The sequence below is a fragment of the Felis catus genome, chromosome A1, assembly GCF_018350175.1.
Source record: "Felis catus isolate Fca126 chromosome A1, F.catus_Fca126_mat1.0, whole genome shotgun sequence".
NCBI classification, from domain to species: Eukaryota; Metazoa; Chordata; class Mammalia; order Carnivora; family Felidae; genus Felis; species Felis catus.
In genome coordinates, this window is record NC_058368.1 from 179,920,830 (window position 1) to 179,938,949 (window position 18,120).

General features: G+C 44.6%; 1 protein-coding gene across 1 annotated transcript in view; it reads left to right on the forward strand.

Moving 5' to 3' along the window:
• Positions 1–18,120, forward strand: part of SLIT3 (slit guidance ligand 3) — a 598,696-nt gene that overhangs the window by 387,070 nt on the left and 193,506 nt on the right. The window contains exon 5 of the mRNA XM_023259788.2: positions 17,308–17,379. Within this exon, the coding sequence (XP_023115556.2) occupies positions 17,308–17,379 (72 nt within the window). The remainder of the gene's footprint in view (positions 1–17,307; positions 17,380–18,120) is intronic.

Here is an 18,120-nt window from a genome sequence, read left to right on the forward strand (position 1 = left end):
TCTGCCAGCACCTCCTCTCCTCCCCACCAGTTTCCACTCTGCCACACCCTGCCCTCACCCCATTCTGGCCACTGTCCTTGGTCAGCTTCTCAAGCCACGCCATCCCCCTCCCAGCATGCTCTACACCAGTGGTTCTCAACCACGGGCATGGGCCAGCATCATCTGAAGGCTTGTTTAAAACTCAGGTGGCTGAGATGTACTCCTGGGACTTTGTTTAGATCTCAACTATGGACTGTTAATTTTGTTATGTGTAATAATGCCTGATGGTTAAACTTAAAGTCCTTATTGATTAGAATTGCATACTGGAATACACACACACACACACACACACACACACACACACACACACACACGTGTATGTGTAAAATGAGTTGATGTCTGAGATTTGCTTTGAAACTACTCCAGAAAGAAAAAACAGTGTGTACATGGAAGGAGGGGGTGGGGAAAGAAGAAATAAAATTTGCAAAATATTGATAATTGTTCAAGTTAATGCTTATTATACTGTTCTCTCTACTTTTGTGTCTGTTTTTAAATTTCTCCTAAAGCACCCAAGTGGCTTTTCAATACCCCCAGAGTTTCTATTTTAGTATGTCTAGGATTGCATTCGAGAATTTGCATTTGTAATAGTTTCCAGAGGATACTAATGCTGCCGGTCTGGAGACTGCACTTTGAGAACCACTGCACTGTTTCCTTTGCATGATTCCTGCTCATCCATTTGAATTTCACTTCCCCTGGCTGCCTAGTATGGATTGAGCACTCTTATTATACATGTTCTATCACGTAAGCATCTTCTACTTCTTCATAGCATCTAGCCGAATTATAAATGTCCATCTGTACAATTGTTTGCTTGTGTTTGTCTTCCCTATAATTCTATGAACTCTGTGAGCAAAGATCCTGTTCATCACCTATCCCCTGTGCCTAGTATGTAATAGCTGCTCAATAAATGTTTGGCAGGTGGATGAATCTAGAAAGAGGCAGGCAGAGCATTAGGAACGCTGTTCAGATGTTGCAGAGAGATAACAGAGGGGAGAGGGCACCTGCCCAGTTAGCCAGATCAGCCAGGTGCTCCCTGGCAACCAGGGAAATGACAGACCTCCCTGACATCCTGCCCTTTTTATATTAAACAGAAACAACACATGTGGAAGGCAAGAGCCTTCTCCACAGAATCTGGGTCCTGCGTTCTTGCCCCAGGCTCTGTGACATTGGGCAGACCCTTTCTCTCTTGGGGCTCCAGTTTGCCATCTGTAAATCAAGAAGCTTCAATCTTATAGCTCTAAAATTTGTTGAGAATCAACATTGCTCATTCTGAGCAAAGAGGCTTTATTCTGAATAATAATATCCAATAATGGTTGGGGTGTTTGGTTCTTTTCCCTAAGTTGGCCAGCTCATGTCAGCAAAGGGAATCAAATGAGGAGGACCGGCTGGCTCTTGCTGCCCTCCCTGGGAACTGGCAGGGCATTGGCTGTGAAAGGGTGAGAGGCCACAGATACAGCCCTCCTACACCAGAGCCTCAGAGGAATCAGGGTGCACGAACGTTTGAGGGGTACCCACTTCCTCCTTCTTGTCATTCTGCTTTATTGAGGGCAGCGTTCCAACCGGTGGCCTGGCTTAGGTTTCAGGACTTGTGTATTTCGAATCAATGCTCCAGAATAATTTATATTTTTCCTTTTCTTTCTTTTTCTTTTTTTTTTTTTTTTTTTTTTTGCAATCACAGTTTTCGATAGTAACTCTGAACCTCCATTGTAAAACATACAGCTTTGCTCATTCTGCCTGGGACTTACCTGGAGGAATCCACTACAGCAGTAAAAATGCTCCCTATCATTCAAGTGTCTCGCCTTCACTGTGTGTGTGTGTGTGTGTGTGTGTGTGTGTGCTTGTCTAGAAGGCCTCTTTGTTTTCTATCTTTGGGGACACAGACTACAGTTATATACAGAAATAAATTGATTAGGAAAGCTGAAGCCAAACAAGCATAAGAAGAGAGAAGCAAGAATCTTGGCTTGCTTTTGCCACATTATTTAGTTAGAGAAAATAGGCTTTTAGCCTAGCTTTTACATAGGAGATTAAGAATACTTTTACCCAGATGTTTTGATGTTCTGGTAATAGCCTTCTCAGTAATCATGCCTTTTAACCCCATGCCCTGTTTGGGGTTTTGTTTGTCAAGGAAGAGGGTATGCTTCCCTCTCTGCGGGTGTACCAAGGAGGTCCAGCTGCAGACGACTGAAAAAGCAAGCTGCAGAGGACCAGAAGAAAGTGAGGGCGTTCGCAGGTTCAATGGTGTGAAGCTTAGAAAAGTTGATAAGAAGGATTAGAATTGAAAAATGAAAAAGACTCTTAAAAAACCAATTCATTATAGGGTCCATTACTTTATATATATCGTCCAAAATCACATGAATAAAGGGGAAAGAAAAGACGGGAGGAAAAAAACTGGCTTCAGTTCAGAACGTCAATTTTGTCTTTTTTTAATCCTCTTTTGACAATTTATTTGACATTTTGAACAGTGGCCAGAAAAGCTATTATAACTATAAAACATATTCATTGGTATAAATCTCATTAGGTTGGGTGATTTAATTAAAGTATTGACGTGCTTAATTGATACGTGTAAGCCAAGACCATTTTCATATCTCATTTCCATATGCTTTCTGCTTTAAGAGAATCAAGGAGCTGGAACTTTAAAAAAAAAAAAAAAAACTCCCTCCATAAAAAATGCTATAGATTCATCAGTGCCTGACATCCCAGGGGACCACTTCCTGCCACTCTTCTTGATTCTGAGCCAACTACTCCTCTAAGTGGCGCTGCTCAGAGGGAAGGTGATGTATACCCAGCTTGAGTGCCTGTCAGGCCCTCTTATGATCAATAGGAGAATATTTATATTAATAAAGCACCAAGTTAATTAAATAAAATGGTCCTCTGGGTAAACTTAAGATACTAGAGGATGGGCAGGGATCGATATATTCTGCCATTTGAACATTAAGTATGTGCCTTGAAATTTTATGGAGCTTTTAAAAACTCGCTTTGTAATGTAAAAAGTTTGAAACCTTCACAAGTTTCCTCTGCCAGAACCTCTAGTGCCTGCCTTCTGGAGCTGAGGGAGGCAGGGACTGGGGCAGTTTGTTAGAGATGGGAGCTCTAGGAGACCTTGCCCTGGGTAGCTCCCCTCCTTGTGCGGGGCTGGTCTCCCAGACAAGGTTTGGGAGGGGGTGGAGGCCTGAGCTCAGTGCAGGGTCCAGACAGTGAGGATGGCACTTCCTGGTCTCCAGAGCAGTCTCCTAAGTCAGATGTGAGAGAGGCCTTGGATCCCCTCCCCTTCTTGGTGCCCTCATCCTGAGAAAGCCCAAACACGATGGATCCTTTGCAGAGGAATCTCTGTGGGCCAGCCTCACAACCCCCTGGCCAGGTTCCACCTGATCTTTGCCTCTTGCTTTCCTCTGCCCCTTGTCCTCTCAACCCGGCTCTTTCTGTGTGTCTCTTTTGTGTGTGTGAACCTGTCTGCACCCTGTTTCCCTTGTCTCACATTTGTGCTTCTTTCTCTGTGTGTCTCTGCCTTTCATGGTCACTTCTGGGAAATAACTCTGTGCATGTGTGTTTCTCTTTGACTTTCGCTTTTCTTTGTTTTCTCTAGTTTTATTCTCTGTTTCACTGTGTCAGTCTCTCTTCCTCTTTGTTTTTGTGTCTCTGCCCATTTTTCCCTCTCTCCTTCTCCATTGCTCATGCTCTCTCTCTCCGTCCCTCTGTCTGTCTCTCTCTCTCTCTGCCCCTCTGTCTGTCTCCATCTCTCTCTCTCTCTCTCTCTCTCTCTCTCTCTCTCTCTCTCTCTCTCTCATCTATCTCTGTCCCTCTCTGCTTGGGTTCTCCCACCCATCCACAGCTGACTTTACAGATCACAGACTCAGCCCCTCCACACCAGCACTCAGAGAGTGACTTTCTGCTTACTTCCTCTCACTCCTTGAGCAGCCTCCAGGATAGGTTTGGGAATAGGAAAGAGAACAGAGGCCCGATGTGTCTTGCCTCATACAGCCAGGTCTGTTTGCCGAGGTGACTTTCATTCCCTAAGAGGTGACGTCATACTTGCTGTCCCCCTTTGTCCTCTTCCCCAGACTGTGTCTTTTCATTTTCTTAGCTCTGACCCATAGCACCTAACTCCATGGGTGCACTGTAGTCACCTTATTAATGAGGACCTTTCTTTGAAACGTAAGCCCTAGGACAGTTTTCACAGAGTAGGAAAGACAGCCAGGGAATTTGCTTTAGTAGCAAATTCCACTCACCTTCCATCTTGAGTGATCTCAGCCTCTCCTCTTCTGGCTGTTTCCTGCATGGCTCTGCACCCGAGGTAAGCTCGCTGTTCCCCAGCTTCCTTTGGAAGGTGGAAGGCTGCCTTGACTTGTCCTGAGTGTGTACAGAGATCAGTGGTCACCATCCTGCTCTCAGCCCCAGAGCCTGTGTTGGGTTGAGGCCACTCCCCTGTCTAAACCCTGCTGTCATACCAATAGTCCCACCAGCTGCCTCCAGGCCTCCTCCTTGTCCTTCTTCTTTGTGGCGCCTCCTGCTGGCTTCCCTGCACACAGTCCAAAGTTCCAGCCAGCTTCCTAGGGCATATGCAGAGAGCTGTGGAGCTTTTAACTCTATGCCCATCTTGACCATCCATCCAAGGACAGCCTGGTCGATTCCATGAGGTCGGACCTCCCTGCAGGGCCCAGAGAACCTTTGAGGCACAGCAGGCTGAGTGGAACCCAAGTATTGCTTTCTTTGGTATTAAATTTGACTGGGAGTTGCTGCTTTACAGTTTGAGTTCCTCTGTAATATTCTCTGGGACAAGGAATTTGTGGGGATTTTCTCTTCTAGCCATAGTGTATGAATGCACACTTGAACAGTTACAAGCACTCATAATAATTGGTTTTTATTTAAAGTGCTTATTATCAGCCAGGTAACATATAGACAGCTCTAAAGTCATTAGCCATTTTATAATAATTCCCTGACCTAAGTATTTTCATTGTCCCCGTTTTGCAGATGAGAAAACTGAGGCCCAGACAGGGCAATAAACTACTCATACAAAGTCACATAGCTGGCAGGAGGCCAAGTCTGAACTCACACCAAGATCTTCCAGGCCCCCAAGCCATGCTTCCAGCACTGTGCTTCACTGTGTCCAGGAGTCTTGAGCATATGCAGGACCTCTGGGGTCAGGTGTGAGAGAAGGGGACTTGAGTTACCAGGCAGAGTGTGGCTCAGGCTATAGTTAATGAACAGTCTCAGAGAGGCAAGGGAGCTGTTTCAGAAGGAGTGGCCCTTCTGTCCCTCTGTGCCCCCACCTCCTGCTGTGGAGGTCCTTCCCTCTTTGGGACAAGCGAGTTTGTTGTCCTGGGCTGTAGTCCTAAGACTAGTAGCAGCAAGCACACATTCAACGCCGATTACTCTCATCTGTGCAGTTCACTGGGTTCTCCCGCCACGCACCCCTTGTCCACTGCCTTTCATGCTAAATGGCCAGAAGCAGGTCTGGGATTAAGCATTAGTGTTAACTTCAAGCTTGGTGTAAACCTATTGAACTGCATCCATTTTTACATAAATAAGCAAGAAAACAGCATCTATCCTGCTTTAGTCGATACCAGGACACCCACAGGTGTGAGTTATTAGCAATAACTGTAATTGTTTTGAATGGAACAATAAATAGTGCAGGGGGTCACGAGGAGAAATGTCGTTCTATAGTATTAACATAGCTTAATAGCTTTTGCCGCTATATGCTTCATCCAACACTGGGCTTTGAGAGGCTGGCCTTGCAACTCAGGATATGAAGCTCTTGCTGAATTGCTTTCCTGCTTGGGGAGAAGATAATTTTGAGCCTTTCTGAAGCCGCATTGATTTTATCAGCAGATGGCCTCAGGATAGCATCTCACCTTCATCCCTGAGGTTTCACTTATTTAATGGGGTTCTGAAAAGTTACAAGAAAGAACAGGCATATACAAGCCCCATTTTCTTGAGCCTCAGCTCTGCATTCCAGACCCCAGCCACAAGGCAGCTACAGCCCAAGGCATATGTTATCCCTCCCCTACCCTGCTCCTGGGAGCTCATGTTTCTTCAGTGAAATAGAATGGACGGCAGAAGAGGGACCTCAGTGGCATATTCCCCAGTGGAGGAAGGAGGGGTTGCTCAGTCCACAAACATTAGTCTTGGGGTCAGGCACACGTAGGGTACCCAGAGGAGTGTTCTTCATGGCCAACCTGAGCATTTAAGGTTACAGGGGATAGAAATCAGGAAATGGCTTCACCTGCTCCCAGACTACAGGGCCTTAGCCCTTTGGGCTGCCTCTCTGCTTCCCACCTTCCCCAACTGGACTTTTTAATCCACAGCTTTTAGACCCTTTGGCAGAAAGGAGAGTGATCACAGAGCAAATTATCACACAGATAATCTAAACTTTCCATGCCTTTCTAACATCTCCTTAGCTTGATGCTAAAAGTGTCTCCTGGGGGGGAAAAAAAGTGTCTCCTTTTGCACCCAGAGTTTCATTATCTGTATTCTCCTAGTCTCTGAGTTCCAGAATTTAGAAATGGCGGGGAGGAGGAGGAGAAGATGTTCTTGGAGACATGTTCTTGTCAGCACACAGCCCTTTTCTAGATGGAATCCATTTTCCAAATCTGTTGTACCCTCTGAGACCATGTTTAAACTCTGTCCCGAAAAACCAAATTATTTGTCTGCTTAGCCTCCCTCCCCAGGTAACTGCTCATTCCCATACTTCAGTTTAGCTCACTAAACCCTTTTCAGTTAAAGGCTTTATCTGTGGCTCTTTAGCATGCAAGCCTTTTCTAGTGACATTACTCCTCAAGCACAGTACTCCACCAAGAGGCAGAGATAGAAGGGTAGGGGCAACAGCGGGAGAGCTCTTTATAATTTAAAGGGACAAACTAGACTTGGGTGGGGGGAAATCCCTATATCTTGAGATTTATTCTCGATCATCCATGAGCCATATGCAATAGCATGAAATCATTTTCACTTACTTTTAATCCATTCAACAAAAATGTTTTTCAGCTGTATGTCAGGGCTTTTGCTCAGCAAAAGTTTCTGACCACACGAAACTAATAATTTACACAGAAGCCAGCAGAAACGACCATGTTTCCATATAAACTGGACCTTCAGTCAGCACATAGATTAGCAAACGAGCAATCTGTCTAGGTCAAAACTCACTTTTACCTGTGCCTAAATCCCTAATCTGCCTTTAGCTTTTTGGTAAGGTCAGATTTAGCAGTGCCCTGGAATAGTCACTGAGTTAAAGGACCACCAATGTGGATGATCCAGCATTTTGTTAGAGCTTTCTTTTTCAAAGGCAGTAAGAGGTACTTGGAAAAGAGATTGAGTCAGTCACAGATACTCCCTCCTTCCTGATGCTAACAGGAATGGGCCCAAGTGGTAACTGAAAATATAAATTTGGAATCCACCGAAAGAACGTGTCAGAAAGTATACTTTCCACCCCCTGTAATTTTTGCTAATTGTACAAGCAGATCTTCACCTATGGGATATTATGCCTCAGAACCTAGGCTACCAGACCACCATCTGGGAGGCAAATGAAGGTGCCCAGGTCAGCAATTAATCATGAAGCAGCCCAAATGCACATACTTCATTTCAGAACAATTCCACAAACACTCCCCCAACCCCTCTGCCTCCCCCTCGCTCACAAGGTTTCATCTCCTAATTGCAAAAGCTTTTTGGCATGGGAATGTCTTTGTGAAGAGGAGAGGACTCAATTTGGGCCATCTCTCTGAAGAAGACACGGGAACAAGGACGCTTCTCCAATTAATCAGCAAATGCTTGGCTCCAGCTTTCGGCCAGAAGATCGATTTACATAAAGCTATTCTCAAGATGAATTTGCCTCCCCCTCTGCTCCCCGTGCACTCCCCTTGTCCAGCCAGCATTAGACGTGCTACTGGGTTTCAGATTGACAGTGTCAGCTACGACAATCAAATTAGGGATGAAAGCCTCAGAGGGATGCCAAGGGAGAGGGACGGAGGGAAAGGAGGGGGTGGGAACAGTATGTCAGCCAGGAGGAGGATGGAATGCAAAGAAATGGGCTCCCTTTCCCCAACTCTATTGGGCAGACACATAGCTTCAGACAAGGGAAAAAGAAAACCCTGGTCCCATGCTTTGGAACCAGGTGGATACCCTACACCGCATACTCACACCAGGATTGGTAAATTAAATCAAAACATTTCATTGGGCCTCAAAATTGGCAGAGGGCTATCTCAGGTATATAATTAAATCCTTAGACTCTAGTGATTTTCAACATCAGATTTCTGCCTACGATGTAAAAACACCAAAATCTCAGTTATACCTCCTGAATGGTACATGGCAATGGACACACAAGCTGGAGTCAGATGATGATAGTGAGAATCCTAATGATGTTTCCTGAACCAGTTAGTTAAGCAGGGATGTCTGGACCAGAACAGAAGGCACAGTTGGACTGTTGAGAGCTCCTCATACCTGTCTAATGTAACTACCTTGTCGCTAAATTGTGATAATTCTAGGAATTAGTGAGCTGTTGAGCAGCTCAGCCTCTGTACCATTTGCTGGAGATCATCAGTCAGTTATAATGCTGTCTCATGAACACAAAGAGCCTTAGTTGGCATTACATATGATAATTAAATTAAGAAAGCTTCTGTTTGGACTGGAAGCATTTGTTAACCCTGCCAGCCCTGGAGGGGTGTTGGTTCAGAAAGACGCAAATTAAATCCTAATGGCTGGAAGGAGGTTCTCTGCTCATAGGAGGGATGGCTGAATGACTGGGAGATTTCAAGCCATGGTTTGCTTCCTTAAATCTAAAGGTTTCTATCTTGAATTGTTCCCTTTCACATTTCCTATTGTATACCCACCCCCCATCCCCAAGGAGGCCCACATTGGGCTCCTTTAGATTAGTTCCAACATTTAATACTCTTTTCCTCTCTTGGCAGAGAGTGGGTGCAGAAGTACAACATCCAGCTTCTAGCCTTATTCTAGAGCTTCACTGTCCAATGTAATAGGTGCTAGCCATGTGTAGTTATTGAGCACTTGAAATGTGGCTGGTCTGACTTGACATGTATATAAAATATACACCAGATTCTGAAGATGCGGTATAAAAAATAATGTAAAGTATCTCTTTAATATATTTTTATATTTATTACATGTTGTAATAATATTTTTTAGATATATTTGGTTAAGTAGAATACTTTACTGAATTCATTTCACCTGTTTCTTTTTACTGTTTTTAATGCAGCTAATGGAACAAATTAAATTGCTTGGGTGTCTCATGTTATATTTCTGTGGAGGAATGCTGTCCTAGAATTAGCAGATCCTTTCTGGGGGGGTGCTGGCCTCTGTACCCTTCAGGCCCTGGGATGAAGTGTCCTGTTGACTAGCATAGAGGGTTATTTGTTTTTAATTGGGAGAAATTCATTGGGGTGGGCCCTGCATCCCCCATTTCACCCCTCACTTCCTTTGTGTCCACAGTCAGCCTGCTTTGCTCATTTCCTTTAACCTGCATGATCCTAATGCATTTGAATTTGTGATTTTTAGAATATCTGTCCATAAAGAGACAGGAAGGATGTACATTAGTGACTAATCGTAGAGCAAACCAATAACCCTAACCTTACATTCAGCCCTCAGTCCCTGTCTAAGTGATACTTAGCTCCATGGTGCTCAAACACCAGGCCTTCATCTGCTTTGGAATGGTCACAGCTTGAGATCTGCCTCAGGGCCTGGCTGCTCATTACCTACCTGCCCTCCAGTGCTCTCTCCCCTCTACTGCAACCCTCCTAGAAACCTGGGAAAACATTTGTCTGTGAGGCCCCACCAGAACGTGCTAATCCCAATCGACAGAGTCTTCCCTGCACGTTTAGGAGAGGCCCGGGACAAAATGCTTGGTTTCCTCTTCGTGAATTGCTGGGGTCCTGGGGGAAGTTTTAAGCATCCATGGACTCTTGCTGGGGTCCTGGGGGAAGTTTTAAGCATCCATGGACTCTTCCCCCTGCTAGTTCAGCTTCCAACTGGGCCCCTGGGTGGCTTTGTCAAGTGTGGATTAGATATTGTCACCCTGTTCCCCTTCAGCCTTCTCCTGTGACACTAGTGTCCTGTAAGCATTTTGCCCAAATCCAGCAGGCTCACACCTGAGACACAGGAGACCTTTGCATCTTGGACCCAAAATTTCCCCTAGACGCTTAAGATAGTAGGATGCTATATTTGTTAGCTTTCTGCTAAAAAAATGAAGATACTGATTTGCGTTTATATACTGCATTCGAGTATAGAAGAAGCACTTGATTTTTCATTACTCTTGATGCTTATCTGGATTTCACAGAAGCACAAGTTGAGGCTCAGAATTGATTGATGCTCTTAAAGACACAGCCCATTAAGTATCACAGCTGGGGTGTGAACTTGCCACCTAATCCCATGCACAAATCATCCTATCCACATTCTCAAACTTGTTCAAAGTTTACACTCTAAAGCCTATCCCTAGGGTTTCTGATTCAGTAGATCTCGGATGGGTCCCAGAAATCTGCATTAATTTTTTTTATTATGGAAAATTTCACACATACATAAAAGTCAAGCACAAATTATAAATGAACTTCCTTTGCACCTAGCACTCAGCTCTTCAATAAGTATCCATTCATGGCCAATCTTAGTCCATCTATACCTCCACCTACTTCCCCCTCTTCTACATTATTTCGAAGCAAAATCCAGACATCATCACTTAATCCTTAATTATTTCAGTATGTATCTCTCAAAGACAAAGATCTAAATGAAGGGAAACATAACCCACAATACCATTATCCTATCTAAATTATTTTAAGACCAGGGATCTGTATTTTTTTTTTGAAGCATCATCACTAAATTCTGATTAGGTAGACCATGAGCCCCACTGTGAGAACAGCTGCCCCGTGCCATGCCAACTCTTAATAACATCTTCAAACTGTCATGATTTTTATCAGACTGTCCACTTTGAAAGACAGAATCAAAGTACTTGATGAAACAAGACTGGATCCCTGCAAGTCCCAGTGATTCGATTGGCACCTTTCCCTTCCCCTTCCCCTGCACTGCCACCCCAAAACTAAAAAGATTTTGAGCCTTGAATGGGTAAAACAAAGCTGTGAATTATTTTCCTTGCTGGTTAGCAATAATCCTCAGTGTAACTTTAGACATAGGGTGTCTTCTTGTTGAAAAGGAAAAAACAGTGAAACTGCAGTTCTTACTTTTGGAGATGTCTAGGTATTTATTTTCCAGTCATTTGTATGAAAAGGTCTGTTTATTTGTATCGGGGGCCGAAGAGAATACAAGCTCCAGGAGAACAGAAACTTGGTTCCGTTTACATCTGTGCCTCAACATGTGACATAGAATAGCATACAGTAGGTGCTAAATTTATTTTCTTGTTGCCTGAAGAGTCTGAGCTGACATTTAATCTGCCAATCTTAAACATCTGAATGGTATGATTAGGACTTTTCTAATGAGATTGTCGGAGAAGGCAGAATGAAAGGAGCTCTTACTGATCTCTTTCATTCAGTGACTTTTTAACATCAAGGAAACAAGCACATAAACTGGTGTGATGAAATATTTAGAAACTAGTTGGAGCAGTGGAAAATAATTTTTTGGTCATGTTTTGGTTTTCTGTCCCCCATTGATACTTTGATCCTCTGGATCCCTGAGGCAGGTGGCAGTTCTTTCAGGAAATGGTTCAGTTTTTCCATCATAATCTCTCTTGGACAAAGGATACCATTGACTAGACACCCAGCCAGAGGTACCAGGACTTTTCAGCTGAGACATATGCTTGGGGCTCACCTGGTTTTGACAGTGACCCAACTGAAGACATACAATCTTGCTTATTAAGATAAATTGCCTGCAGAAGAGATTTACCTTTTAAGATAAATCCTCCCCAAAGTTCACACTGTAGAATCCCCAGGGAATAATTTTTCCTGCATGTTTGTCCCTCCCTCCCACTGTATAAAATAAGGTAAGCAAAACAACATCTTTCTCTTCTGTTCTGAGAGCAGAGTGATAATGTCACAGTTACTATAGGAGTTGGGGCTAGGGGGAGCAGGCCTTGTATAAGAAGGCAGCAATTGCGAGTACAAGAACTTTTAGACTCACGGATTATCCATCAGAAATGTTTTAAATCCCTAAATGAGTTTTGATTGATACCTACTGCATCAGTGGGCAGGTTTCCTCCTATTAGGCAGTGAGTGGGAAAGTAATTTTAATACATACTCAGGCCAAAGAGAATCAGAATAGTAATCCACTTCCCTGATCTCAAATCCAATAATGGTTCCAAATAGAAATGCTTTTATATCATCCCCTCATTTACTTTGGCTAATCAAGGGTTGGTAGTTTTTTTGTTTTTGTTTTTGTTTTTTTCTTTTTTAAGTTACTAAAAAAGTGCCTGTTGGTCTCAGTGCAAGGTCTGGGGAAGTAGACAAAGAAGGCATCAGATTGCATTGTTCTAATTTCCTTTGGTCACTAAGCTTCTCCCTGTGGCCTCCTGATCTTTGGTCCTGGATATGTCATCTTTCATGAGTGATCTTTTTTTTTTTAAATCTTCTGAGAACTTCCTGAATCAGGAGAACTGTCCTTGAAGCCTTCTTATGAATGCTTTGAGATGGATCCCTTGGGTCCCTTTACTGACTCTGGCTCCTATCTCCTGCTTCTTTAGACTTTGCTGGTAAAGGTCATGACTGGGAACCTCCTCAGCAATCTGTCATTGAGTCTTGGAGTCACCGTGTTTAGCCTTATGGAGAGCAGGCAAAGCCCAGCAATTTGTATTTCTCTTGGGTGATCGCTAACCAAGGACTGTCTGATGCAGGGCTACAATGACCCAGATCCCTTGGTTAGAGACAAGGCCAGGACTTTACCTAACTGACCTATAATTATTTCCCTTGTTCATCCTGCTTCCTGCATCCTTTACTAGTCTCTCCCAGGATGCAAGTATGAATCCATCACTTGGCTAAATGTCAACTTCTTTGAGAGCCCAAACTGAGACAGACCTTCTCTCCTGAATCAAGCTCTCCTCTTTCATTCAAAAGACTCTAGAATCAAATAGGGATACTCCTGTCTAGATGACAGATGAGGGAAACTTCGATTCCTCGCTCAGATTTTATAGAAAGAATATTAGTTAACATTTATGTGTTTTATTCTTTGCATAGTTGTAGGCATATATCCTGAAGAGGATGATAAAGGACGTTTTCGGCAATGTAAAATTCAGGGCTAACTGGGCAGAAAATCCAAGAAATAAATGCAGCCATTCGTTGAATGCCTATAGGATTCCAGGTGATTTGCAAGGTGCATATATATTAATTCCTTTCATCCCCATGATTAACCTAGGAAGTCAGTAAAGCCCCTGCCCTAAAGATGGGGAAACGGAGGCATAGAGCATTTCAGTACCTAGCATGATCATACCGCTAATAAGTGGCCCTCCCCACTTCAGAAACAAGAATTCACCAAGGTTGGGGGAGCTTCTGAACCCCTTCTGGTACATTCAGAATAATTCAAGATTGATATCTAGGAACAAATTTCACCTCCCACAAACTGCCATTTAACACAGACAAGACTTCCGGGTAGCGTGAATGTGACTGAGACCAGTGCATTGTCCCCACTGAGCAGAGGAAACTGTTTTCCTGCTTCTCGCCTTGCCATCTTCCCTGGTAAACATGGGGTGGGCAGGGGTGGGGGTGAAGGTGGGGACTGTCATTCACTGTTGCTCTGAGAACAAAGCCTGCCTGACATTGCAGAGAGAGCACTGGGAAGCATTTCAAAGCTCCACTGGAACTAGACAACCTTTCAATCCATTTATCAAAGTGTCTGCAGTTCCCGTTTCAAGGTAGATGAAGCAATAATAAATTTGCGAAGAAAGTTAATCTGTGTCCAAAGCATTTTAGTAAATTAAAAAGGGGGGGGGGTGCTGGCTGGAAGGGGGATATATTGGTGCTTGCCAACTCCTATTTGACTTACTGTCTCCTTAATAAGTCCTCTTTGGTCTTGTGTTTTTGGATGGAATAATCCGTCGGTTAATCATTTTCCGGAAGCAGGAAAATGCACTTTAGCTAATGCAGTCCTCCTTTCTTTCAGAGTCCTAATTATTTAAAAAGGCATCCCAATCCATAGCCCTACTGCCAGCCAAGAAAACCTTTCCCACCAGCCATCTTCCTTTATTTCCCCCAGAAAATTTCAGCACACGCCCCTTACCCTCTCACTGTGCTCCAGCCTCATACCTTATATCTAATGTTTTTTTAAAAAAGTTCCTTTTCCCTGGTTATTTCTGAACATTTTCCCTCAGGAAGGGCAAGGCACTAAACCCCCAGCAAGCAATTGGCCGGAACTAGGCTCTTGGGCACTACGGATAGATTTTGTTATTTTTACTTAAGTGTCAGCTGAAAATGGTGGCTCTTGTGGCTCTCATGGGTGGTGCTTAGCAATAGCTCCATGCTCTGGCATCACGCTGAGATAAACACACTATTAGGAGCCCTCACAAAGGCCCCAAGATAATTGTGAAGGGACAGTTACCGAAAATGAAGCACCCAGCCCTGAACCCTCCTCCACGCCCCATCAGTAACACCATTAAAGCTGTCAGTTTGTCAGCCCACTGGAGGTATTTATGAAATCAATATACAATCCTGCAGATGGATGGCAGTGGTATTGTTAGCTGGAGAACAGAGGCTCAATGGAAAATAAAATTAATAAAATTTACAAGCAGATTGTCATGGGGAACAGATAAATTCCCTACAATCCACTGTTTTCCTCGGTTACAGCAGGAGGAAAGCCATGGCAAGGAGGTGGAAAGAAAGCTGTGCTTTTAAATGGGGTCCCTTAAACTGGGAGCAAGACTGGGTGTATTTCCAGCAAGAAAGTAGTGACCAGAAACCCAAGAGGCTGCCCCGTGCAGTTGCAGGGTTTTGCCTGTGTGATGGCTTTTGTGGAGCGTCTCTCAGGAGGTGGGCCAGATTTTTCAGCTAAAATGCTGCTCTCCTCTTTTCAGCCCACCATATGGCAAGTTGGAACCTTTATACAATTGTTATTTCTTCAGGATGTTTGAGGCTACATGTCAACTCATTAAACTCAAAGGCTACATTAAAGTCAAAGGGTTAATGCATTACGGGAGTAGGTGCCCCTTCACCTGGCTTCCAGACATGGTTAGAGCTGACAGTCCAGACCTCTCTCCTGTTTGTTTCCCCTGCCCCTGATTTTGATCATTCCCCCTTGGCCGGCACAGCGGCCCGAGCTGTTTCCCAGAGTGGCCAAAGATAGCGGCCAAGCCTGGGAGGATAGTGGGCAGGGGCTCACTGTCCTGGAGACCAGCCTTCACCTGGCAGAAAAGACTAGACCCATTGTGGTTGCTAGAGCCTTGAGTACAGCCCAGATGCCTGGTGGAAATTGCATTAGTCAGATGACAGGACCTGCACCCCCTTCCCCTGGAGTCTGATGGAGAGCAGAGGAGTGACCTTGGTGAACCTGCCTGACCTCTGCTGTCACCATAGGCTTTGTTCGGTGCCCCGACTCCAGGCTGGAGCCCTGCTCATTGAATCAGGCCTGGCCGGGGGAGCCTGCAGTGGGGCTCCTTGTGCATCTAAATTTATTTACACCGTTGCAGACAGAGGAAACTGGATTTGAGATGGGGAATACCCTGTTATTCAGCCCCAGAAGCCACTGGTAGTTATGTCTGCACCCTACCCCAACTCTGAGCCTTGCGTTGGGGCTTAACAGTGGCCCCAGACAATCCCCAAGTGTCTGAAACTCTAGTCACCCACTCAGAGTGTGGTAGCTCCTCTCAGCAGGTGAGAGCAGGAAAGTGATGCCTCTCTTCTGCTTTCTGTTTTTCCTCCTGCCCCTTCACAAAATGTTAATTTAGATGGCCTAAGTTTCAGTGAAGGATGGTTGTCTGACCTCTCTTTATTTGGAATCCTCTTTAGCTTTTGATTAGGTTCCCATGGAAACCTAAGTGTAGGAGTGTCCATTGGCACAGTCTCCCTCTAGGACGACTCAGCAGTTAAAGACGTTTACCCTGTGACCCAGCACATGCTCCTTATGGGACTTTATACCAAGGAAGTGGTCGAACAATTGTCCCAAAAATGTCTGGGGAGGAAAACCCATCCTCATGTTTCCTTAAATGGCAAATACCCAACAATGTGGGATCGCACAGCCCTCTATACAATTGGATGATATACAGTGATTAAAAATGTTGGCATACATGTACTGTTAATGACATGAACAGATGTTCTCAATATAATAAGTGAAAAAAGAGTTTATGACTGACTATATACTATGAGATCATATTGTGAAATTTATACATATTGCTCCTAATTGGTAACAGTGGTTATGGTCTGGGTAGATGGTCTTGTACCTTAATATCGAAAAGTTTTTGTGTTATTTTCAAAATAATTGAGATATATATCCGTATCTATAGATACATGTCCATATGATTGATATGTATGTATATGTTTGTGTGTATGTGTGTAGAGACATGCAGTTATGACAGATTACTCACTGAAATTCCAAGCAAGCTTGAGGTATGAATGAAAACAAGTGTATATGTTTGTTTAGGGGGAAAAGGGGGAAACAAAAAGGAAAAAAAGCTGCATAGGTCTTAGGAAAGAAAACTGAGGCTTTGGGGATTCTTAAAGAGGACCCTGGTATGAGACCCGGGTTTGAGCCAGCTTCAAGACCTGACACTTTGTCCCTTACCTTTCCTCCTCAAAGCAACACATTAGCACCCTTAATGCTAGATGGGGTGCCCATGGGACCCCCATTTTGGACAGGTTTGTGCAAATGCAATCTGAATTCACCATGGCTGTCACTTAGCTGATCTAGGAGGCCCCCAGGGTGTCTGGGTCTCTAGAATAAACAGAGATGGTCATCCCCCATCAGAAAATCAGGGTTGCCAGGTTCCCTTCCAATCCCAAATGACAAAGGCGGAGAGTCCCTGAGAGATGGGAGACTGAGTGCTGTTGACCCTGAAGTGGGGGAGGGACGGCCTGGGGAAGGGGGGCCAGGGGTCTCTCTGGGAGGTGGCAAAACAGAATTGGGTGCGGTCTGTGTGCAACAAATAACCCAGCGTCTTGGCTCGTGGCCTGGAGGTGCGAGACCACCCACAGAGCCCGCCCTGGAGGCGAGCTGCTCCCGCCTGGTAACCATTTCAGCAAAGGCCATCACTAGAGGAACAATGTGAAGGCTCATAGCAGCCTGGGGCCTGAGACTAAACAGTGCCTCCAACACTCCTGACCGCAGAGGCAGCCTGTGAGAGGTTTTGTTGTCATAATGAGATGCAGATAAAGCCGGGCCTTGGTCGTTAATGCATGTGCCTCTTCTCTTCTTGTTTAGAGATCTGAGCGAAAACCAGATCCTAGGGATCCCGAGGAAGGCATTCCGTGGCATCACCAACGTGAAGAACTTGTAAGTGATGTTTTTTTGGTTTGGTTTTTTTGGTTTGCTTTTTTTTTGCTTCTCTACGGATGTGGCTTTCTGGCCAGAACAGGGGTGAGGGACGGGACAGGAAGGTGGTGTCACTGTGCTATGTGCTGCCTTGGTGCAGACGCCTTTGAGACAGATTGAGGGATGTGCCTGAGTGGTTTCCAGGGAACATGCATCAAGTGCCACAACAGCTCCACAGAGTCCTGTTCCTCTCTGGTTTTTCAGCCCCAAGTGTGAGCACTAGAGTCCCGGACCTGGGTCAGAGCTTGGCCTACAGTAACTCTATGGCCTGGGGCTCTACTCAGCTCTTCCCAGGGTCATGATCTTCTGCAAAATGGGGATGATATTCTGGTGGGGGTGTTGATGCCAATGAGAAAGTGTGCTTAGTACATAGTATAAGTGTTCCATAAGTGGGAGCCTTGATGATCATGACCATGATCCTGATGGTAAAGGGGTGGCTGTTACTAATAAGATATTGGAGAGGGCATTGGCATTTGTGTCCCAGGCTGGTGGGGAGACATAGCCAGATCCACTCACCGCACTAGGTGCTTGGTTTTGGGGGGTGTTTTTAGTTTTATTTTGAAGTAATTATTGATTCACAGGAAGTTTCAAAAATACTAGATAGGTCCATGTGCCCTTTTACCCCAGTTTCCTCCCAATGGTAACATCTTACATAACAGTATGATCTCAAAACCAGGAAACTGACATCAGTACAATCCACAG